We start from the raw sequence: 26102 nt of genomic DNA on the forward strand, positions 1-26102 counted from the left end.
AAAACTTCTATCATAAAAGTCTACCATTTACAAAAAATAAAGATAGAATAAAGCGGCACATCTCCATTTGAACAAAATAAGAAATAAGTAATTTCTCTAGTTTAGATTTGTAACTTTTTTGGTGGGGGATAGAGAAAAGAATTTGTAGCCTCTGACATTTTCTCAGTAGTATATGAGTGTAGTCTAATGGTGCATTCACACCAGACGCGGAACAGGCGGCAAGCGCGAGTGATTTACATGTTAAGTCAATGCAAAGACGCGAACAGGCGTCTGGCAGCGCAGTAAGTGCGAATGGCACAACACGGAAGGCGCGTTCTGCGCGAATTGGAGTTGCACGTGATCTACGTGAGTTGAAAAATCTGAACTTTGGCGGATTGTTGCGCCGTGTTAACCAATCAAGAGCTTGCTCTGGCAGTGACGTGATTACAGGAAGCGAGCGGAGGCAGAAAAACAAAACAACAATGGAGGACAATCATCATCATCACTACACGAGACATCTTCATACTTTTACACGAATTAAAAGGATCTTGTTTGGAAGAGTAAGGAGGTCGAACAATCTGGTATGTTTACTCAATTTGAGCTATATAAGCCCCTCCCATGACTCCAACTTACGCGTGAATGTCTCGAATGACTAGAATTTCACGCGTGAATGCAAGTAATTCAAAATGTTTAAGCATCCAACTACGCGCTAATAACGCGTTTTTGCTGCCTCTTCCGCGTCTGGTGTGAATGCACAGTAAGCGTCGCATGGAAAAAAGTTGCATATGCGCAGCTGAGCAGGTGAGATCAGATTTAATTTTTGGCCCAAACTGTGGATAACAAAATGGTCACGGTACGATAATCGTACATGACAATACTGTGGTATATTGCCACATCGGTATACCATTACAACCTTAGCCCAGAGTATATTATAATTTTTTACGTGTACATGAATGCACATGCACGGTCGAACGCACAACTTTTTTGACTTGTACGTGTACACAGACGTTCACACACACATGCACATTGCGACAACATGCAATGCATCTCCTGGGCTGCATACTACATTCTACTGTATGGGTATGTGTGACCTACACGTACGATGTAGGCCTATGCCCGGTTACCAAAATCTAACAGTGCACGAGCGTACTATTCTGATGACCAAATATTCATTATGCGCACAGTACGCAGATCCTTGTGTAGGCGTAAAACGAACTATACTTCTAGCGTTAGATAACACCAAATTATTTACAGCAACATCAATCCTTCAACAATCCTCACTATCTATTAATCATTGGCTATGCAGATTTCAATCCCATCAGCCCTGCTTTCTGTGACCATTTGATAAATAAAAATCTTGGAAAAGGTCATTCTTAAGCTTTAAAGATATTAAAAAAGAAGCAAGAGCACCATGGATTGGTTTCTCCAGCTCACACAGAAACACAGTCTGAATGTCTTTAAAATATCTTCTTTTAGGTTACATATAGATCATCAAACGTGTTTGGCAAGAGCAAATAATATATATAAATATATATTTTTTTTAAAGTCATTTCTCAGACACTGTGATGATGTCTTTCTCTGCAGATTATAGGTCTTCTCGGGTCCAAAAAAATTTACCCGACCCAAAATGACCAAAATCACTTTTTACCCAAACCCGACGTAAATAATTTTTATAAAGAAAAACCCGACCCGAAAAAACCCCAACAAAATTAGACCCGAGTGCGACCCGACACAGTGGCATGTGCATGAACTTGATGCACCCACGTGAAATATTTTGTGTCTTCTCTGGGTCCATTTTAGCCTGACGTTGTCATACTTAATTCTAGTCAGAATTTGAGTCTGATACCGCTCCATTGAGCTATAATTATGAGGCGTGTCTCAACCGAAAAATGCCTCTGCACTCAATTGGATAGACCTACGACCAATCAGAGCAACGGAGTGTGTGACGTATGTTGACATTACATCTTTTGCAGCCTGACCGACCTGCTAGTTATTTCGATACAATGACACTAACATTGTGATTATACTAAGTCTAGCGAACGTACATCAACACCTACTATGTTTACAACATTTAGTTTATATCACAACATTAAGAATTTACTAAGTCATACAGTAAGACTATCTCTTACCATTTGTACGTTAGGTGAACTTCATCCACGATGATACCCATTACGTTGGCTTGAAAATATTGGAGCCTAGCACGTCCCTCCACTTATTCAGCAACCACCATTCCGGGCTTCGGAAAAGAAGCTGGCAGCGACGCTAATTATATCCATCTCGTCATGCACACCGAGTTGCATCGCCGTGATACCAATTTCAGTTGCGACCAACTTTTGCCGAATCCCGTAGGAAGGACGGCAAAAACATCAACGTCGCGTTTCTCTGTTCCCTGTTTTAAAATCAATGCTCTGTCGATATCTTTTAGAACAGACTCTCAGAATCCACACATCTGAATTCTACAGCAGCAGCCATTTCGTTGTAAACAGATTTAACACACGTGCTCTTTGGTGACGTGGTTCATTACGTTACTGTTGATCATCTCTCCATCATCGTATAAAGCCCGCCCTGACAATTTGATTGCTTCGACCAGCTTTGGGTCTAGCATAGTAGCTCCTCAACGGAGAAACCCCAGACCGATCTTCCCGTTCTCAAAATGTTGTGGGCGGGGCTAAGATCGGCTGGCACCCAGGCTAGGTCCATTTGGCACAAACACATTTATTTTCAATTACCCAAGACCCAATGCCACTAATATTATACCCAACCTGTGTCGGAGGCACATGTAAAACTTTTACAACCGAACCCGCTCGGGGTCTGGGGTCAGACCTCAGGTTTTTGCATCTAAGTGGACCCATGAAGACCTTTACTCCAGATCCTGTGCCAGCTGACCTGAAGCGCCAGCACTGCTTTTAGCTCTTGTTTAGGTCTCACTCAACATCTGCCAATGTTTTTGTGAGGGACTTCAGCCATAACCTTCTCTCTTACACTTTTCTTCACTGCCTTCAGGATGACGCACGGTCCTGACTCATGTTCATGGACGTCAGACATACAGTCCATTTGTTAGCCGAGAGATCCTGGGGAGTAATGGCTAAAAGAGAGAGAGAGAGAGCTGACAGACAACTCCAAGAGAGGAGGACTTCATTAAAGGTCTATTCACTATTTATTCCTGTGGGAGACTTGATGAATCAGGCGGAGCTGAAGACTGAGAGCGTGTATGTTTATTTTAAGCTCAGCAACTCTGTATGTTTGATGATTCTTTCTTCTCTAACAGAAACACACATACACATTAACAATGTAAGCACAAGACGCACACCTGGACGCATCACAGAGATATTAATGTTCTGTCTTGCTCCAAAATAGGTTACTGGAGACTCGACTGGTCTACCTCATGCTTCCTTAGAGAGCTGAGTGTGCAGTTATGGTTGCTCACAGGGCAAACACCAGGCCTGAACATATATATCATTGCAATAAACCACTCCAATAAAGCACTGCATTAATATCTAATAATATACAAGAGGATACATTATACTGTAAGCTTTATGTAGGCCTACGCTGGGTAAATATTGGACAGAACACACCGCTGGGTTAAAAAATTAATCAATGCATTTTTAGTTTTGGCTGATATTGATATATAACCTAATCTAAGCCATGATATAGTGCCCAAGAAATTAAAAATAAATAATGCAAATGGCAGAATAGTTAATAATATAAAATCATTGTTTAAAATCTTACACACAACAGGTAACAGAAAAAACTGTTTACTACAACAGACTTTAATTTAGCCATCAGAAAATCCATTCACAGCCATCAGGTGGTAGATAATACCCCAGATTTTCAGAATGATGGTACACTAGAGAGAACCCCTTCCTGAGTTTGACTCTGCTGGTTGACACAGGCTGATATTTAGCAGAGAAGAGGGGGAGTGCCGCTGGCAGAGGCTCTTCCAGCTGAGCCCACCATCTGCATTCAGAATCGGATCACTCACACAGTGAAGTGGGAACATGAAGGAGTCCAGGGATGACCTACTGTAACTTCCTCCGGAGCAACACATGCAGATGTGCTCTGACACTAGCTACTCACTCCATGACTAAAGACTATAAATAGGGTAATATTTGAAGCCAGTATGAGAAAATGCTTAAAGGGAGTATTTACCCGAACATAACAATTCTGTGATCATTTATTTAAGAGTTCCTCTTCCTTCTATAGAAGATCACAATGCGAATTTCCAAATTACTCAAATATCCAGAGTATCCAAACTGCTGTCAATCTCCACATAGGCAAAAAATGCCAATAAAAGAAAGTCACGAGCAAGCAACACACACAAAACATTATCCTACTATCACTGGATAACTTATGATTTACTACATGTTTGTGTCGTTTACATTATATGCACTCAACGATTGCCAACAAAACACACACATTTGATGCAGTTTTACTTACTCATGACCTGGTTGTTTTATGAGTGGGGCCGTACCATTTCAACGAAATCCAGCGTTAAACAAACACACTTGCACAACTCCGCTTCTACCCCAGATAAACAAAATACATCCATTGTTCCCATAATGGGAGGCTGAACCAGTTTAAATTTCTATCACAAACAAAAACACACTTCTTTAGTGACGTTGATTTCGTGTCAGCTCTTGGTTGGTGTGTACATGCAGGGTGCGATTTGTGAAAAAATCAGAAGGGGGATGTTTTTCAAATATTTTTATTTATGAAAAGAAATTTTGAACCACAGGCTTATATCAGTCCCTCCAGAAAAAAACGCAATTATGGGATTGCATGATTCAATGCATAATCAGCCATATTTATTAAATACGCCGCACTTTCGCTGCATAAATTGCAGATTTCTGCTCACAATATATGCAGGCCTTGAATGATTTCATATATCTTAGTTGAAAAAATGTTGAATTTACTTCTAGGGCTGGGTATAGATTCAGATGTTCCAGATCGATTCGATTTCGATTCACAAGCTATCAAATCGATTTCATTTTGATTCTCGGTTCAATTTTCGATTCCGATTCTGGGGTTGATTTTATACTCAATTCTTGATTCAACTCAATGAATATAGATTATATAGAATATTATATTATAGGGTATTTTATTTAGGGTATTAAGCTATTTCTTGTAACTGTTGCAAAAACACTTGTTTATAATCAAAATATTTAATAATAAAAATGCAATGCACAACATACTTCGAATATAACAAGGCTATATATGCCTACTTAGACAAGACTTCGGACAAAGAAAATGATGACAAACTATTTAACCTCTTTTTTGCTTTCCTGTGTCATCCTGCGAGTTCCCCTCAATTAGCGACGGTATTTCTGCATTTTCAATGGTAATATTTCTTGGATTTGTTTTGTGATGGTCCTGTAAAATACGATGATATGCTTCTTGGAATCCTTTACATTTATTATTTGGCTGTTAATGTATTATTTGTTGGTGGTTGGCGATATTTGGAAAATCCGGGCATGGATTAAAAAAGGATCATGATATAACCTAGATGTGCTGTCACCTATTGTGGAAGCGCTGACAGTAATATTACATTCCTGATTTTACTGTTGTTTGCACTAATGCGTGGAAGCGTTTTCCATTTGATGATCATTAACCATTCTCACCAAAAAGTGTACAAATGACACGCAGTGTGATTATCGTGCAATAGATACGCCAAATTCCGCTTTCGCGTGCATATGATACGCCAGTCCTTCCCCTTCACTTATATGGTGAATCGTTTCATGCCGTTTAATTTATTGTTTTCTCATTTGTTTTCTGTTTTTTTACCATTGTCGCTTTGGTTTAGGGTTAGAACAACTTTTTGTTATATAAAAATGACATCCTAACCCAGACCCCATCTCTAACTCCAAGCGACCATGGCTTAAATATAGACAAAAACATAAAGAAACCTGTATATGAAAGGCGGAGTCCACGATGTTTGAAAAACGCTTTGGAAAAGGAGACGGGCCGACTACCAAAACACACTTATAGCCAATCAGCAGTAAGAAGCGTGTCTACTAACCGACATCCTTGCCGGGTTGCGTATGTGTGGGGCGGGTCTATCAACAGAAGGTCCAGATTCTATTGGGGTAGGGGCGTGTTTGTTAAGGTGATTTCAAATATCAACATTGGCTTTCAAACATCGTGGACTCCGCCTTTAAATAACCTGCTTCAACAAATCTGAAATCTAAATCTAAACCCAAGCGAAAATGGTTTAAAAAACAATAATGAGAAATGAGAAAACAATAAATAAAACGACACAAAACGATTTGCCATATAAGTGAATGGGAAGGACTGGTGTATCATATGCACGCAAAAGTGGAATTTGGCGTATCTATTGCACGATAATCACACTGCGTGTCATTTGTACGCATCTTGGTGAGAATGGGTAGTCATTAACCCTAATGGCTTGTTGGGGACGTTTTCATCAACTATGGAGTTTTTTGAGTCTTAAATTGGCCACAACTTTCTTTATGTTTCAGCAAATGGAATGATTGTTGGTGACAAATCTTATATTGACACATATTTTGGGAAAAAACTTTGAAATTGTTCAAAAACTCAACAATACACATGCGCGCACGCATGCACGCACGCACGCACGCACACACACACACACACACACACACACACACACACACACACACACACACACACACACAACACTAATATGCTGTTATACTCCATATAACTCAATGTACAAACAGAAATAAAGCTTTGTTTTTGCACAGGCATACTAAAGGGTTAATGGTGCCACATGGTGATCAACAGTAAAAATGACAAATTTTACCTCTTAGCAAATGGAAAAACCACCAACAATCAAGAGTGCATAATTATATGGTGTCATGGCTTTGCAATCAAAAAATGTCGTTATAATGAAAGTCAATGGGGCAAAAACAGCCACGCACAGCAAATGAAAAAAATAAATCTGATGCTGCACAAAAACTAAAAATGCATCAAAGCCAATGTTTTTACTAATCTTTGACATGCCCAAGACTGTGAAAAAGGTACAAAAATACAGTCCATAAACACTTTTATATTGAAAATCATTCATTTTGTTTTTGAACTTGGCAATTAAAGAGTTAAAATCATGGAATTTTTGTAAACATTTGGTAGTTTTGATCAGTAATGAGGTTGATTAACAAAATTATGCAAAAAAATCTGATACATTTTTATAGCCGTTTAATTTAGGATAAAAAAATATTAATCAGAGCAGAAGTGGGGATAATCCCTGCCAATCCCCCCTAACAAATCGCACCCTGTGTACATGCGCTATTCCGGGTGGAGTGCCCATATAAGGACTTCCACTGTACGTCCTACACTGCTTACGCAACAGATTCAGTAGTCGAAAAAAACTTTCAAAAACTTGTACAAACCCCAAGAAAGTGCATTTGGTAAAGAAATATTTATATGTCACATGTTAAAATGGTTCTTTCAACCGTTGCATGAGGAATCCAACTCTTTAACTGTGTTAATAAGTCAGAATGCATGAAATCCCACTAGACCCCTCCAACAGCGCAAAAAAGAGCAGTTTATATAATACCTCATTTTCTGTTTTAGGGTCATAGAAGTCATATAGTTTTTATTATAGTTTAACAAATAGTAGTTTAATAAACTATAATAGGATTTTCAACTATTACTTTAAAATGCCCAGCTTGCAATGCAAGTGCTATCACATTCTGTTTACAATTTTCTTCTTGGCAAATGCTTTCTTAGCAAGACGACCAATTAAGGCACTTAAATTACTACAATCACAGTGCTAACGTTTATGTTTATCCCATATTTCTTAAACATATAGGGCAAAGATAAAAGTTTCTAAACACTGAAACAACTAAACCATAAATTCTTAAACACAGAAAAGAGCTTGCGGTGTCAAACAATGATTGTGTCTTGTTATTTAGATCAGCACAGTAATGATAAGGAAGCAAAACTGAGATAAACCTTCCATCTGCACAACATGTGATGTATCTTGCAAGAAAGCTCTGACTATACTTTGATGTGTTTGAGTAGGAGCCATACATTAAGATCAAGATGCAAGGTATAGTAACCGCAAGACTCAAAGAAATACATATCCCAAAAATGTTATCGTGACCAGTGTCCTAAGTCCAAAAATGACATAAAGCACCCTAAAGGTAGTTCATGAACATTCTGCCTATCTCTGTGTTTGGTCCAGCTAAAATAACAACCTATAAGAAATGCTAAAATGCTTTTCAATTGAATGAACATCTGAGGTTTCGATCCTCATCCGCACTATTACCCATCACTGAGGCCTCCACAAGTGTCCTGGCCCAGAACCAAAATGCTTACACAAAACAAGTATCTTTCAGTCTGAACTTCAAAAGCTTAGCGAGTGAATGCCATCACTGCAGAGAGAGCTGCTGGACACACACATGCCAACATAACTTCTCTTTTTGCAGGTGTTACATCAAAAATGTTTAAAACACAGCATGAGTTGTTCCCTGATTTAACAGGAACTGACCATTTCTGACCCTCTGTGTAAGAAAGCTCAGCCCTTCCAGAAAAACGTTTATTCATGATGGCAGTGCCGACTGAACCTACACTGCGATCAAGGTTGCTAGTGATTTAGTGGGTTATATAGCATGTGCCTGACCTTTCTGGACGCTCTCCAGTCCTGCAGAAACCAGAAGGATGAGGAATTGAGGTTAAGAAGCTCTTTAATGCCCAATTCATGTGGTGACATTTTGGATACAAGCTTCACATGCAATGTGTGGCTCATCACGGGAAAAAAATAGACATGCTCATCCTAAATGGCTATCACAGACATACAGAAAGGAAAACCAAACCGAATAGGCCAAACTCGAAATCTAAATTACATATGAAATCATGATAAAAACACTTTGTATGTGTGTGGCATAAACAGCTAGAACATAGCATGGACCTGAACAATCTTTACTGCCATCTCCTTCTGGTTGAATGGATGCCTCTAATTCAGTATCCAGACAAACAAGCCACATATCAAATTAAATCAGGGTCGGGCTCCTCCATGAGCTAAATGTTTTACCCATCCTCCAAGACATGCCTTGGTTAAATAGTCCTTTTGCAGTTGTGTAACAAGGTTTATCCATGCACAAACAAAACACTTCATTGTGCTTTGCAATAGTGCAATACAAGTATACAGCCTGTTTAAGACAAAACCAGTTCAAAAAAATCTTCACCCATAATAATTTTGCTGTTCATGTGAGTCAGCTACATTTTGCTCAGCCTTCCCTGTCATCATTTCGACAAGCAGACAACAATGCTGACTACGGTGTACAATATTAAATATTTTTAGTGATAAAACTAACAGTAGAAATGCATTCATCAGCAGTTTGGTTTGGTACTCTTATCTCTATCATCTCATTTCTGAATATACATCATTAACTGTTTCCACCAGTTACTTAAATGGCTCGTCACTCTTTGTAAAAATACACAATCCTAAGCGCAAGCCTTGGCAAATCTAATTTTCAATCAATTTCAGCGTGCCTCTAACAATCTAAAGAGCCCTGCACCAATCTGCCTAACTGCTGTCTGATTTAACACTAATTAACGATTGTGCCCTTGAGGCATACTGAGTGGAGGCACTAAAGTAGAAAGCATCCTGTATTTGAGGGGGGTGTGTTAAAACTACATTTATTTTTCACAGTTGGAATGTTAAAAGATACAAAAAAAAAAACATTAAGTTAACATTGTTAATGCACATGCCAAAACTAAAAGTTCAACAATGATTTTTTGATTTCATAAATCAAAAACACACATGTTTTCATCAAATCGAACACCAAGTTCAAGAAAAATGGAGAAAATGATCATAAATCAACATGTTTGGCAGATCTCATAACTCAGCAGGAGCTAGCAGAGCGCAATCAGTCAAAAAAGCCTGCCACTGTAACAAGCTTGCAAGCCTTAGCGGTACAAATGCAGCTTTTGGTTATATGCTGCAGAAACACTGATGACAGGAAATAAATGACCAATTTCTCAACAAGATCACTTATATGACCTTTGTTTTCTATGAAATGAATGGAGCAGAGGTTGTGTCAAGCTTAGGTTAAATGCTCTGGCCTTATCCTCGATACTCTTAAAAAGATCGATTCAACTCCAGTTTTCATTCAATACAATATAAATAAGAGCATAAACAGAATAAATACTTGAGTTAAAAAAAATACAATATAACTTGTGTGCACATATCATATATACTCTAAGATTCCAAGATTTAAAAAAGAAATTAATCAAAAGACATATTATCAAATGTTATCATACCAGTATAATAGTATGCTAGCTAAAACATCCATAAAAACACTGTAAATTTGGCACTTTTTATTTTTGCAACCATCAAATTACAAAAAAACTTACTTGATAAAACTGGTTAGGGACTAAGAAATTAATCAAATATAAGAACCATAGAGCCTTTATTTTGTGAAGTTAGCAGCGGGGTCATCAGGTTTATCAGCGCAGCCTGTTACTGTATCTATCAACAGGTTGTTGAGCATGGACATTTAGCAAGAACCATACGCGCGTAACGAATGATAATCATCAAACACAATGTATAACCACTGGCAATGTAAAACTCTCCTGTGTAACTAGTCTCGTGTTTTGTAAATGTTTTGCGACCTCACTTTTGCGCTATACGGAGCGTCGCTGTCCTCAGTGCTGAAAATAACAGCGCACATACGCAGACACAAACGCGCGCGCGCACACACACTAAAGTCACGACTAAAGCAAAGAAACCTAACAAAATTACAAAACTTCTTCATAAATGTGGAGTAGCCTATATTTTGATGTATAATATTTTGTTGGAGGGTAGATATTTGTCATTTGGACATTGTACTTACAATAACAAATTAATATTTGTTTAAAACGTTATTTTGTTGTTTACTCTAATCAATATGCTATATAAAAAGTCCACTGTAACTATATTTCTCTAACCTAACCGGTAAGATCATGTGGTCTCTCCGAGTTTGGGTCTTTTTACGTAATTGAAAGTTAACCCATGTACTTTAAAAACTACAGACTGAAGAAATAAAGATTTAGTTAATGTTAGACCTTTAAGAGGTTGGATTTAACTTAGTCAGAACGGACGAACCTGTTCCCACAAAAAAACGGACTTCACGTTTCTTTCATTCAGACATCTAGCGAATATTTTACCATATACAGGAATGGCATTATGATAAATGTAATCCACAGAATTCCACATTTCTTTAACCTGGGTAAAAAACTGACTGTTCATACCAAACTTGTTTTTCACGCATGGAAATGACATCTTGGGGTTTAAAGTAGACTAAGCACGTGTAGAAACTCCAACCTTAAGATACGAGACTACATACACACAGACACAAGGTTTATTTAAGCATGTCCAACCTTCTATTTCACTGTCCATGGAGTCCCCCTGCAAAGCAAACGGTCCCCTTGTCTTTAGGAAAGGCAAATGTCAATCACCGGCATCCTGACCAAAATGTCCCAAATGGTCGTGTCTCACGCAGTTTCCCCCTACACCTACTAATACTAGGCGATATATAGACAAATGTCCCTTTAAAGTAGGAGATTATAGTAAAATGTCTCATCAACAACAGGGTAAAGTGAAGAAGCGACGTGCAGGGGCGAAATGTAAAGCCCGCTCACTTACTCTCGTACTCCCGCCCCTTTTTACTCCAACACTACTGCCCCCAGCGCGCGTGCCTCAATCTCCGCGCGATGAGACGCCGGGCACGTGCCGCAGGTAAACAGACGCCCTAGTTTTCCACGAGCCGTGAAGACGTAGTTTTTTGTGAAAAAACGTAGAAATGACTAAGACGAAGATAGTATGTGGCACTGTCTTTTTTATTAACAGCTTCAGGTTTTTAAACCGTCAATCAACTGTATTTCCCTGTAACGGTCTTCGCGTTTAAAAAAGAAAACCCGGGAATCTGTTACTGCACGCGGCTACCAGTGAAATGGACAAATGATCGTGCTTCTTTTCTCACAATACTGGTTCGTTTTTATCATTATTTGTATATTGCATACTCATTTTAACTCAAATGTGCAAAAGTGATGCTGGTACATCTAGTGGGGAGCGACATCAATTGTTCATACCCTTATTTGGACTCGTAGGGCGCTATGAACAAGCACATATATCTATAATATATATTGGTCGTGCTTACAGTACACGACGACTCTTGATACTTCATTTTTTGTCCAGCCTGTGGCTTCGTACCTGCAATGCTGCAGAGAAAAGCGACGCCCCGCCTCCATTCTGCATTATGACAAATCAAGGCAAGCAGCTGTTTGCCATTAGAACATAACGGCACACGGTAAAAAGGAAACGACTAGCTTAGCATCAAACAGCAGACGGTGAGGTTAGTCTCAAAATCGTTTTATTTGACAGTAGATGATGCTGTTGTTTAATGGACAGGGGTGAGAGGGAGAGCTGGTGCGGTAGATGCAGAATCCTCTTCAAGCAAGCGCATAAACAATCCAGCAACTGGATTTAGCATGAGCCGGAGAAAGCGTCACGTCAGCCACGTCCTTTACTTTTACGTAATAATCTCCGCATTTTTGTTAAAAGTATATTCTGTTTTTATAGGGCTTTCACAAATACATGTTAGAACGAACAGTAGAGATAATAACACTATATAAATTATAGAAAAATTTTAAATACATGGTAGTCTATTATAAATGGTATTAGACTACATTATTAGCATAACGCACCTGACTAAAACCTTACTGTAAGTTAAAATAAGAACCAGCTCTTGCCAGTAAGTCTACTGTACAGTAGAATGGTCTTATGTGTTGTCCATTGACATTCTGCCCCCCTGTTAATTTGATTTGGCTAATGCAATTAATACAGTAACTTTGATGCATTATAGATTGTTGACGGACAGCTTGTTCAGCTAAATATACAATAAAATGCCTACATTTTATTTCTGGAGTCATAGCAGGGGGGCGAGGGATAACTTGTAAACCAGCCTTGTGATTTCCTTGCACATATAAGTCCAGCACATATATTATTCACTGTATTTCAGTACATGCTTAAACCAAGACTTAGTCTAATTCAGTTAAGCTTGTTCTTATCCACTAATCTACTTAACTTACTATAGCTACTTAAGTTGATAAAGCATTAAGATAAAACATACATTAGGCTTATTGAAAATATAGAAAAATAACATTTTGGAATGCCATAATTGCTACACAATTTAGTCATAAAAAAGGTTTAGCTGTTCATGATAAATTTAAGCACGGTGTTAAAAAACACAATCAGAATTTGGTAATAGTAACATAAACTTTATGTATTTATTCATCTTAAATCCCACTTTTACTATTCAATTCAATTTTATTTATATAGCGCTTTTCACAATTGGTAATTGTTTCAAAGCAGCTTTACATTAATAGAAGCAGTGAAAAGCACAGAAAATCGACAGCTAGCACAACATAATACACGATAGCATAAGCAGCTAAATTTGCTGCGGCTATGAATCAACATTATAAGCGAGCGTATTACTAATGTAGCATATAGAAGAGGGTGCTATAACTTAAGCCCAAGAATGCTGCCTCCCCGGGTTGAAAAACCCCCTAGGAGAAAAACCCCCAGACTTTTTAGCCGAGGAAATAAAAAAAGCCTAGGAGGAAAAACCTTAGGGAGATATATATATATATATCTGGGGTCGCATGGAGAGCCTATACCAGACTTGGGCTGAGCTTTTTACATGACCTAATATACATACGTGACTTAAACAACCAACGTTGTAAAGAAACTTGTACAACATCGGAGAGGTGAGCTGAACAAGTACATGACTGACTGTACAGTCCATCATATGAGACCGTACCGTTGTTCCTGTTTGAATGAGTGGGTTTAAGTAGGGCCCAGGTCCTTTTTTCTGCCTTAAGGGCTGTCTGCATTGCAGCTGTCCCTTACCACAGGCTCCTCCACCATGCCCTAGTTTACCCTGTCAATGCACACTGCAGTAACAACACTCACCCCTCCACCCCCACTCCACAGACAAACAGCACCACACACAGGCACTTTTCACTTTGCTCAGACTCACTGGAGACAGAGCACTTAGCCATAACACATACACACACCTGCCATGTCATATGCCCTCAGTTATCCCGTATATTTAATAGATGTTTACTGTGTGTGTATGCATTAACACATGCAGTTTCCCCTGTTATGCATGATCCTAGTGTGTTGCTTTCCAAACATCACTACTGTCAAAAACATCCTGAATATGTATGGTGGCTGCCACTTCTTGCTGCCCAAAGCATTCATTGCCATTGTTGGTCTTGGCTGAACATAACATCAGCTGATCAGTGCAAGCAGATTAGAGCTTGAGACGGCAAATTGGCAAGCATGTTGCTTTGTCCATATGCTTCAATATTTTCATAAGCTCTCTGACGCCACAGCCTCAGTTTGAGGTGGCCCTTTGGCCCAGAAGCATGGAAATGTATTTGGTTTATCAGGCTTAAAGAAAGCAAATCCCAAACAGCAACAGGAAGATTAGGGTTAAAACTTTACATTTATAATAACACTAACAAGATGATCAAAGGAGGTTTGGTTAAAGTTCATTCATGTGAGTGGGTTTCTGCAAAGCATGTAGTAGAAACAGTTAAGATAAAGTGTTTAATAGTAAGGGAGGGAATCCATAAGTATGTTACAATGGAACATTATAGATATCTATATTATATTGACATAATTATATTGTGATTCCAAATGACATATTTTAAGACAGGTGTACTTTTTGCTTATTGTTGACTCTTAAGACATAATTTTGAATGCTCCTTCATTAGTAAGTTTCTTTGGAAAGGCTGCTAAATGTAAATTAAATATAGTACAAATGAAGAGTTTGTTTCCAAAACACGATAAATGCCATTTTCTAAATAAGTTCCTGCCAAAATCCGTCTGGTCAGTATTAAAAAGTGAATTCTTAATTATACACAAAATCCGATATCCGCCGTGTTATTCTGTCATCATTTCTCCTTTTTTCCAAAACGCTATAAACGCCAGTCCTCCTTTTCTGCAGAATGCAATAAATCCGCGCAACAAATTACAGCGCACCATTCCACGCATTGTAAACAATAAGGACGGCATTTTGAATACACACAGAATCCTAGTTTTCCTCATCTACTTTGTACTTCGTGATCAACAAACAAACAAAAACAAAATAATACTTTTGATGGCATTGATAAACCTGTGGTGATTTTCTGTGGCGGGGAAGAAACGTAAGCAACTCGGGCAACAGAGAAACGACAACTGTTCTCACACGACAGCTTCTGTCATGCTAACACATTGACCCCAGAGGATCTTATGAAAAACTTTCCATAATTTTACTCGGAAGTCAACGAAAATCGATCAGGACCAAAACATTTTACAGCTGATTGATGTCAAAAATTTTCAGCAACGACGGCCCAAGGATGACAGCAGCAATGACAGTGTTCTTAATATGACAAAGTAAGTGTTTTGATTAAAGGAATAGTCTACTCATTTTCAATATTAAAATATGTTATTACCTTTTAACTAAAAATTGTTGATACATCCCTCTATCATCTGTGTGCGTGCACGTAAGCGCTGGAGCGTGCTGCGACGCTTCGATAGCATTTAGCTTAGCCCCATTCATTCAATGGTACCATTTAGAGATAAAGTTAGAAGTGACCAAACACATCAACGTTTTTCCTATTTAAGACGAGTAGTTACGAGCCAGTTTGGTGGTACAAAATAAAACGTAGCACATTTCTAAGCGGATTTAAAAGAGGAACTATATTGTATGGTGTAATAGCACTTTTGGGAGTGCTTCGACTCGCCTGAAAAGTGCGCTCCCCTTCTCCCTCTCATAATGGGAGAGGGAGGGTGTTACTGCGCCGAGTCAGAGTACTCGCAGAAGTGCTATTGCGCCGTGGAATGTGGTTCCTCTTTTAAATCCGCTTAGAAAAGCGCTACGTTTTATTTTGTTCCCCCAAACTTGCTCGTATAACTACTCGTCTTAAATAGGAAAAACGTTGATGTGTTTGGTCACTTCTAACTTTATCTCTGATTGGTACCATTGAATGAATGGGGCTAAGCTAAATGCTATCGAAGTGTCGCAGCGCGCTCCAGCGCTTACGTGCATGCACACAGATGATAGAGGGATGTATCAACAATTCTTAGTTAAGGTAATAACATATTTTAATATTGAAAATGAGTAGACTATTCCTTTAATGCCATTAATGTTGTTTTTTTTTTAAATAAAAAAAGTATACTATAGTCAACTAAATGAATATAACATGGCAAAGATGAATGCACATTTATTTATTCAATAGATTTATAGGATTTTGAAACAAAAACTTGAATTTATTGCATTTTGCAAAACATTTTTTTTTACAATAAATCTTTGAAAATCAAATTATGGATTTGAATTTTAAATGTTATAACCTAAAGATGCTATATGAAAGTTTGTAACAGAAAATAGTGGTTTTCATCGTGTCACTTTCTTGGTATAGAAAACACATTTTTACAATGGATTACAATGGATTTATTGCGCTTTGGAACCAAACTCTTCAAATATTGTGATATTGTGAACTTTTATTAATTTATAAATATCTTAAAAGTTCCCAAATTTAAAAATATTGATGTAAAAATCGTAACAAAAAAGAAAAGAAAAAAATTCCTAGCATTAGAATGACAATACTACAGTATCAATAAAAATATAATTTTCTACAGACTGCTCCCAGAATCTACTTTACATCAATGTTCAATGTTACAGTTTATAAAAACAAACTAAAATCTTACATTTAGATACACACCCAACCCAGATGTGAAGGAGCAACCAACCTTTGGTTTGCCTTAAATCACCCAAAGCTCATCAGTCAGTTCGGAGAGTGCTCTTCTCCTTGACCCTGAAGTATTAACCACTTATATAAATGACTGCCAGCTAGATTAAAGCACCCGTCACAACAGGCTTCAAACTAGCCCTTCCTATTCTTAAACAGAGCTGTATTTACCCATTCTTCCTCTACTCTGAATTCAGCTTTGAATAACACACTTTACCTGTTATGTTCCTCAAATACATTATATACAGAACCGAAAACTAAAACAATTTCCAAACCTGCACTCTTACCCCATCTACAGGTCTAACATAGGTTTAACTGCACCTCACCCTATTTCACAGTCCAAATTTCATGTCAGCACATTCTCTCTGTATTCATAACATATTCTTCATCTCTATCAAAAACTTTTAATTGGTTAATACAGAATGTGGGGTAATTAGACAAGCCTTGGGCCAAGACATATTATTATATTATCACCTACTTGAAGTAACTCAATAATCCTCTGCCAGATGATGGGTTCCAGAGATTTTATTTCAGAAATCGAGAGAAACAGAGGGAGACTTACCGTCAAGTGACAGCCAGTCATGCTGTGAAGAAGGCAGGGAGGGCAGAGCTCGTGCTTTATATTCAAACACAACCGAGTTGGAGATGATCTGATTACTGACAGCCACCTGTAGAGTCACCAGGCCTGTGTCATGAGCTGCAGATACATAAAGCGGTTATTAGACAGATCAGAGAGTCAATATGAGACCATCACGCAGTTCTGCTCTTTACAGAAATGGCATCTAAAGCCATTTTAAGGGATTCATTGAAGTCCAAAAAATGTACACTGTTTTATGTTATGTATTTGGGTAAATGCATAAAAAATAATATCTTTAGGAACATTACACTCTTAAAAAACCCCAATATAATCCAGAATTTTGGCTTGAAAAACCCAGCAGTTTAAATTACAACCCAAATGGGCTGAATTTGTCCCTTTTTGATCTGGGTAATTTTAGACTTTACACTTAAATGTAAAAGTTGAATTAACTTAAATTTACAATTAATTTAAACTTTTTTGACTAGTGAGAAGTTGCTATAAATTATTAAAATAAAGTTGGTTCTGGCCACTGGACACACTACAGCTCACTACTGCCCCCACCTGGTAGTTCCCTTCTGTTGCCAGTTGCTGTTCGACAAAAGTCTTGATGTTCTTCACCAGCACAAAACTAAAGCTACTGTAGCTACTGTCATTCAACTTTATTTTTTATAATTTACAGCAACTCTTATCTAGTCAAGAAAGTTGAAATGAATTGTAAAATTCAAGTTGATTAAAATTTAAAGGAATATTCAATTTTCTTAAAAAAAAAAAAAAAAACTACTCACCCCCATGTCATCCAAAATGTTTGTCTTTATTTGTTCAGTCGAGAAGAAATTAAGCTTTTTAAGAAAAAAATCCAGGATTTCTCTCATTTTAATAGACTTTATTGGACCCCAAAAATGAAAGATTCAATGCAGTTTAAAATGGCACTTTCAACACAGCTTCAAAGGGCTCTAAACAATCCCAAACGAGGCATAAGGGTCGTATCTAGCGAAATTATTATCATTTTCGGCAAGAAAAATAAAACTTTTAAACCACAACTTCTCGTCTTCAACTGGCGTGTGACCTCACGTTATGAATGACCACGTCAAAAGGTCACGGATGATGTATGCAAAACTACAGCCCGAGTGTTTGCAAGTGTGGATAAAGAGGACCGTTCCGACGTTTTTGTAGGTGGAATGATACTAATTAATGTCTTTGTGTCAGTTTATTGTTTAAAATGGTCTGCAAGTGTGCATTTAATATATGTAATATTTGACCTTTCGACGTGATTACGCAATTACGTGAGGTCGTGCTGTCGCGTCACCAGACTGGTGCAAGACAGAGAGGTTGGGGTTTAAAAGTGCATATTTTTAATTCTTGCCAAAAATGACAAACATTTCGTTAAATAAGACACTTATGCCTCATTTGGGATCATTTAGAGGCCTTTGAAACTGCAATTTTAAACTGCATTGAATCTGTAAACTGTTGGAGTCCAATAAAGTTATTAAATTGAGAAAAATCCTGCAATGTTTTCCTAAAAAAAATTGATTTCTTAAGAAACTTAAGAAAATGGAGTAATCCTTTATTTTTGTACAGTGTATTTTCTCATTGCCAAAATTATTACATATAAGTAAGCAATAAGGTACGAGAGGCTGTGCTGTATCGTGAATAAGTAACGGCTGAAGGGCGTTGTTAGGCACGACGCGAAGCGGAGTGCCTGCAACCCCTTCAGCCGTTACTTATTCACGATACAGCACTTGCCTCGAGTACCTTATTGCTTTTATAAAACGGTTACCACACAATATTAAAGTAAAAAAAATATTAGTGCAACTTTCATGAAGTTAAATTAATAAAAGCATTCCTTCCGCTAGTCCCTGACTGCAAAAAACAACATGAAAGTTCAAATAAAAACAACAAACTGTTCTCAGACTTTGTCTCATTATATGTTTATGTGTTGCTAAGGGCGCAGTGATATTAAATAGAACCGTTGGGTGAAGCGGTCATAGCAGTGTTTTATTGCGAATAAAGCACACCTATTGACCAATCAAAATCAAGGATTGGAACTAACCGTTTTATAAGTATACTTAAAGTATACATTGTTGTATTACCCTTAATTTGTGCTAATTAAAATAACTCTATAACAGTACTGTACATTTACAGTTACTCTTTTAGCATGGTAAAAATACATGGAAAAGGAGACATAAGGATACATTACACTTATTAGAATTACGTGTCATTTTCTTTATGCAAAATGTAATTGTTTCCTAATTATTGGTGATATCTCTTAACAACTTTCATGAAATAATCCTACCCAGTCTCACGTAGATGCGTATAAATAGCACGGAGTGTAAAAATCGTTCAATACATACGCCAAATTCCACTTTGGCATGCATATGATACGCCAGTCCTTCCCATTCACTTAAACGGTGCATCTTTTTTTGTCGTTTTATTTATTGGTTTCTCAATTTTTTCTGTTTTTTAAACCATTTTCACTTGGGTTTAGGGTTAGATTTTAGATTTGCTTAATGGGGTTATTTAATATACAGGTTTCTCCATGTTTTTGTCCATATTTAAGCCATGGTCGCAGGTCGCTTGGAGTTGGGGTTAGAGTTGGGGTTTGGGTTAGGATGTCATTTTTATATAACAAAAAGTTGTTCTAACCGTAAACCCAAGCGAAAATGGTAAAAAACACATTGAGAAACCAATAAATAAAAACGACAAAAAAAGATGCACCGTTTAAGTGAATGGGAAGGACTGGCGTATCATATGCATGCCAAAGTGGAATTTGGCGTATATGTATTGCACGATTTTTAAACTTTGTGCTATTTATACGCAACTCCGTGAGACTGGGGCCCTGGGCTGAATAATCAGTCCCTGTTGTATGCATGAATGTAAAATTACCAGGACAGTAGCAACGTAACACTCCTGGCTGGATAAGGGATGCTGGGACAGAGATCTGATCAAACAGACAGGTGTAGCTACTGCTGTCTTCTTGCCATGGCCCTGTGATTAACACCTTAACCCCACCCTGAAACAAGCAAAACATTCTTATTACTCATTCACTTCTTATAATCACATGCTTACAGCACAATTATTATAATATCCTGGTTAAGATGCATGCATTTTACAGGAGGATGTAAAGCACATGATGCCATCTAATGGCACAGGGTAAGACTACAACATATTTAGGTTTAAACCAAGGGTACATTGCCACCTTGTGGCTATCTTGGTGTAGTAGAGCAGTGGTTCTCAAACTTTTTCAGCGTGCGCCCCCCTTGTGTACAGTGCATTCCTTCGCGGCCCCCCCAAAGAAAACTTATGACAAAAAACTGTTCTAAAGCTTAACATTTTTAATTATACAAACCATTAAATTATACAAAGTAGTGCTGTTGGTTAGTAGCCTTATTTTTAATTTAATCACAGAATTCATGATAAATTAATGTATTTTATAAAATGTCATAAAACTGGGGCCCCCCTTTGAGAACCACTGTAGTAGAGAATGTAAATCACATGATGCCATCTAATGGCAGAGAGTAAGACTACAACATATTTAGGTTTAAACCAAGGGTACATTGCCATCTTGTGGCTATCTTGGTGTAGTATTACAATGCAATGTAAGTGAACAACTGAGAAAAATGTTGGAATATCAAACATGTGGTTCTTTATTTCAGATTTTCTTTTTGCAGTTTTTATTAAACTGAGATACTGAGACTTGCATGTAATTCTGTTCTGAATATTCAGAAACTACTGACAACCTCTTATAATTGTGCAATTCAAATATTTGAAAAATGTGATATTTCTATACACTGGTGATTTAACACTACATCAAAAGCATGCCAGCAGTACTTTAATAAACAGACGTACCTCTGGGTAGGACCACTCTGGAGAATAGTCAGTGACGATGAAGAGTCTTCCAGTGGCCTGCAACATTCCCAGAGTGCCCTGGGCCACCGCTGCTGACACTACTTCAGCCACGTGCATGTAGGCCAGTGAGCCTGTCTCTCCTGACCCTCCACCACCACCAGCACCCAAAGACTGAGGGCTACAGCAGGACTGCAGACAGAGCTCTGCAGGGCTGTAACCTGCTGACCTGTTGGTTGAATCTTCTTGACCTTGCTGTTGGTTTCCACCGGACGTGGCCGTTCCATCTGACCCAGGTGGGGCCACCAACTGATGGGTGTATAATGTTCCTGCAGCTCCCACGGCTGTAGCTCCACTATCCACTGAGATAAAGTCATTAATTAGGTCTGAAAATTGGTTACCGAAAGAGATGTCGAAATGGTCCAGGCTGATTTCCATCCCTGTGCCCCCTCCACCGTTGGCCCCAGCTCCGCTAAGCCCATGGTGGGCCGCCACAGTGTTGTAGAGCCCCTGAACCAAATTAGCTCCCTGCAGGAGTTGCTGTTGTGAGCTGTTGGGCCCATTAGTAGCATTTCCATTTCTCAAAGCCATCGCCTCATTCCCTGCTCCATTTTCAGAGCTCTGCTGGAGGAAGTGCTCAGCGGCTCCACCTTCTCCACAGGTCTGTAGGTGATCCCCGGATCTATCAGTCCCGTTCTCCGTAGCCCCGGCCTGACCAGATCCCACGCCGCGGCTCTGATCCATCCCGACCACCTCCTCATGCTCTGGACCAAGACCTGGAAAACCTCCCTGATACTGCAGGAGCTGTAGGGAGCTGCCGTGTCCCTGTCCTTCGGTGGGTGAACCTCCATTGCAGTTGGCTCTGTGCTGGCCTTGGTGGGTGTGATGGTGGTGAAGGTGGCCGTTGCTGCCAGGCGATTCTGTTTTCACAACCTGCAGACCCATGTATGCCCCATCAGGTGAGTTATGTTCCAGCATGTGGCCCTTTTGGGCAGAGTTCTGCCTACCTTGCTGGCTCTGGGCTTGCTGTGGAGCTTCTTGCAGGAAAAAGCTCGGAGATCGGTTTTGGTGGGCTAAGTTATTCATTGCCTGGCCGTAACCTACCGCAGAGGCACCGGAGGAGTAATCCTGCTTTGCATCAATGGCACTGAAATCCATTTGCTCCAAGGTGGTGCTGGGGCTTAAGCCTCCTCCAGAGGGCAGCAAAGAGGCAGCGGGTGTTAAGGTAAGTGAATTTTGGCCACCGGAACCACTGGAAACATTACAGCTCACTACTGCCCCCACCTGGTAGTTCCCTTCTTTAGCCAGTTGTTGTTCGAAAGATGTGTCCTCAGTCTTGATGTTCTTCACCAGCACAGAATTGAAGCCATAGTTTGTATCGGATATAGACGGAGAACGTTGCAAACCGTTAGTGCTAGCTGTTGAGGAGCATGAGGCGTGTGACGAACCATTTTCCTGCTTTAATCCGCTTCCCCCATATGTCTGGCCCTGCTTTGGGTTATTCAGAAAGCAGTCGGGGTCAAAGTTCATAGTGGTTTCTGGGATTTTAATGCCGCCCGTGTCTAAGCTGTTGGAGAGAACAAGCTCCTCGGAGACACCTGATGCAGACAGCATGGACAGCCCATCTGCTCCAGGACCACCTGCATCTGTGCTCCCACTACCAGGAAAGCTAAACTTGTGGCTGTCAGAGGTGACTGCTAAGACCAGGCCGTGGGAGGTGGCATCAGGGCCCATAATATGAGCGTTGGGCCCTCCAGTAGGGGACATGCTGTAGACAGGGTCCCCAGTTACCTCAGACATAAAGACACTCTGGGACAGGCTGCTCATGACGGAGGCAACGTGACCCATGCCTGTGACCGCTGGACTGTCAGCCATGTCAGGGTCAGAGTTCAGCCCACTGCTGATGGACACAGGGGAATTCTGGGTGGTGTCTGGCACTTCCACCTGATTGGTCGAGGAGACCTCAGTGCTATTCTGGTGCAGCAGGACAGGTTTGTGGACCTTGCCGTTTCGTTTCTCACGCACGCTTCCTCCGCCAGTACCCCCGCTGTTCTTGCTGCTGTGGCTGTGCTCTGTTTTACCCTCCGACACGTCATTGTTCTGGAGCTCGGAGTGGGTGCTGCTGTAGCCGCCTGAACGGGGGTCCACTTTGGGAGAGATGATGCGGTGTTTGGCGCTGTTACATTTGTGATGTACGCTGCTCCCAGCGCCTGCAGAGACAGACACAAACAGCTACTGGTTTGCCAAGTTTATTTATATTATCTATATAATTTCATGCATAATTTAAATTTATTTACATTATATATATTAGGGCTGGGCATAGATTAATCTAGATTAATCTCATACAAAATAAAAGTAATTTTTTGCATAATATATGAGTATGATGTGTATATATATATATATATATATATATATATATATATATATATATATATATATATATATATATATATATATATATATATATATATATATATAAATTTAAGAAATAAATTTAAGAAATGTTTTATTTAAATGTTTTATTTAAATATTGTTTTTTAATTTATATATAATTTAGAATATATATATATATATTTTGTATGAGATTAATCTAGATTAATCTATGCCCAGCTCTAATTTATATATAAATATATTTAATATTTTAATTTTTATTTATATATATATATATATATATATATATATATATATATACAAATTATAATTATCAGCATATTGTTATTATATCCAAAAATACATAATCAGAATCATACCATTGTTTTCTTTTAATAACCATTAATTGTGACTCTCACTATAAATTCCAGGCTCAAGCCTCATAATCTAATTATGAGAATAAGAGCATCACAATTTGAAATTTTTAATTGATTTCACATTAATTTCAATATTTGACACGACTTTACTCAGTCAATATTAAAGATATGAAGGTCATTTTCCACTGAATGATTTTTTCCATGATTTTTTGGGAAAAAACAAAAAATATACTCCTGCAAATATACTCCTGGGGTACTGTATGACTCCACTAAAAACTTCAATGAATGATCCACATAATATCTTCATAAAAAATATGGTGTGGATTTTATTAATGAATGTTCACAGACTAAGTCTTGAAAGAGATCATCAATCAATATTAATAATTTAATGAAAAGCCAACTAAAAGCCTTGCAACAAAAACCCTTGATTTTTTAAATAAATGGTTGATATGTATCATTAGTCATTTTACTGCATACTTGGCAATTGATTTTTTTCTGAACAAACAACAATCCAACAATGTTAATTCATCCACCCCACACATTCATTTGTTTTAAACATGCAATTCAATTTGCCTCAGAGTATTTGAAACCCTATGGAAGCGAGGCAGAAATGCTTTTTGTAAAAGGATTTTATGATTAAAGAAAAGGTGAAACTTTTGTTGTATACTTTAGTCAAGAGTCCTGCTCTGACTGCAGAGGCTTCTAAGCACACATCCTTTTAAATATATGTATATATATATACAGGAACATTACGCCCCCCAGTGGCATCATTGCAACAGACAGCTGAATAAATCAGTACATCTCTAAAATGCTCAGCCTGGACTTTTCTCTAACTAGACAATCAGCCTGGCAGGTGAAGACTTCTGAAGTACTTGCAGAAATATTTACAACATTTCCTATCCTGATTCCTGTCTTACTTCAGCTGTCTCTCCACCCCAGCCCTGCTGCCTGTCCCTTACCCAGCGTGCCCGTGCAGAGGCAGTTGTGAGTCCGGGGAGGAGGCTTGGTCTGGTGGCTGTCCAGTATCTGCTGTACCAGCTGCTCCACAGAGAAGCCAGAGCTGCTGTTCCCATTGCTGCAAGTCCACTTGATTCCATGAACTGCCGAGGGAGAGAGGAGACACAGTCGTCAGCCAACCAGCCAAGCCTTCCATCCCTCCCCCAACCCGCCTGTGCACTACGTTCCTGACATCACCTACGACGCACTTCATGTCAAACCACTTCGACCCCTCACGGAGAAAAAGGAAAGTGCTTTATTTCTCTGGGGCCTATTTTCTGGCACAGGAACAGGCCAAGTTCAAGTGCAGACCTGAGCCTGTTCTGTTATAGGTGACTTTATCCAGCTGACAAAATTTTGTGCTTCGCTAGCTGCATTCCAAACCCAGTGAGATGATTTCACAGGCAGCATTTTAAAGCCCCTGACATAAAAGGCTATTATAAGAAGTGTGCATCTTAATTATGCTGCCTCCTAGGATACCTTGTTTTGGCCAAATTTTAAGGATGTATTACATTACGACAAATGAGAAAATTAAATGCAAGTTGTACAACAAACTGGGAGAAATGCTGATGATACTTACTGAGTACAAGTATTGATAGAAAAGTTGAATACTTTTTTTATCCAATATTTGCATGTGCAAAGTCCTACACAAAGTGCTAAACCGATCTCTCTGATGAAACCAATATGAAAGTGATATACTGCAATTTATTGACTGGCCACTAGAGGCTGGCTCCAAAAGGCAGTCAATTCACATAGACCCCCATATTAAAGGGACATTCCACTTTTTTTGAAAATATGCTAATTTTCCAGCTCTCCTAGGGTTAAACATTTGATTTTTGGAATCCATTCAGCTGATCTCCGGCTCTGGCGCTAGCACTTTTAGCATAGCTAAGCATAATCCACTGAATCTGACCAGACCATCAGCATTGCGCTAAAAATAACCAAAGAGTTTCGATATTTTTCCTATTTAAAACTTGACTCTTCTGTAGTTACATCATGTACTAAGACTGACGGAAACTTAAAAGTGGGGATTTTCAAGGCAGATATGGCTAGGACACTCTCAAACTGGTGTAATAATCAAGGACTTTGCTGATGTAACATGGCTGCAGCAGGCGTATTGATATTACGCACTGACCGAAAATAGTCCCCTGCTATTGTAAGTAACCAAGGGGACTATTTTCGGTCAGTGCATAATATCA

At 38.8% G+C, this 26102-nt stretch overlaps 1 protein-coding gene and 1 long non-coding RNA gene across 13 annotated transcripts in view; one reads left to right on the top strand and one right to left on the bottom strand.

Annotated features, from left to right (window-relative positions):
* camta1a (calmodulin binding transcription activator 1a) overlaps window positions 1–26102 on the bottom strand; it is a 489649-nt gene that overhangs the window by 19767 nt on the left and 443780 nt on the right. For 9 of the 12 annotated variants that reach the window (XM_073875407.1, XM_055189166.2, XM_073875409.1 and 6 more), the window contains 4 exons: window positions 24867–25007; window positions 21164–23370; window positions 20201–20327; window positions 17303–17437 (listed from right to left, as the gene is read on the bottom strand). In XM_073875407.1, coding sequence (XP_073731508.1) covers window positions 17303–17437; window positions 20201–20327; window positions 21164–23370; window positions 24867–25007 — 2610 coding nt within the window. The remainder of the gene's footprint in view (window positions 1–17302; window positions 17438–20200; window positions 20328–21163; window positions 23371–24866; window positions 25008–26102) is intronic. The other 3 variants (XM_073875411.1, XM_073875408.1, XM_073875410.1) reach the window with 1 other exon arrangement.
* Window positions 23140–24968, top strand: LOC129431323 (uncharacterized). The gene is made up of 3 exons (XR_008639778.2): window positions 23140–23398; window positions 24652–24760; window positions 24847–24968. It is a non-coding gene; the product is annotated as an uncharacterized lncRNA (long non-coding RNA).

This window comes from Misgurnus anguillicaudatus, chromosome 13 (assembly GCF_027580225.2).
Source record: "Misgurnus anguillicaudatus chromosome 13, ASM2758022v2, whole genome shotgun sequence".
NCBI lineage: Eukaryota > Metazoa > Chordata > Actinopteri > Cypriniformes > Cobitidae > Misgurnus > Misgurnus anguillicaudatus.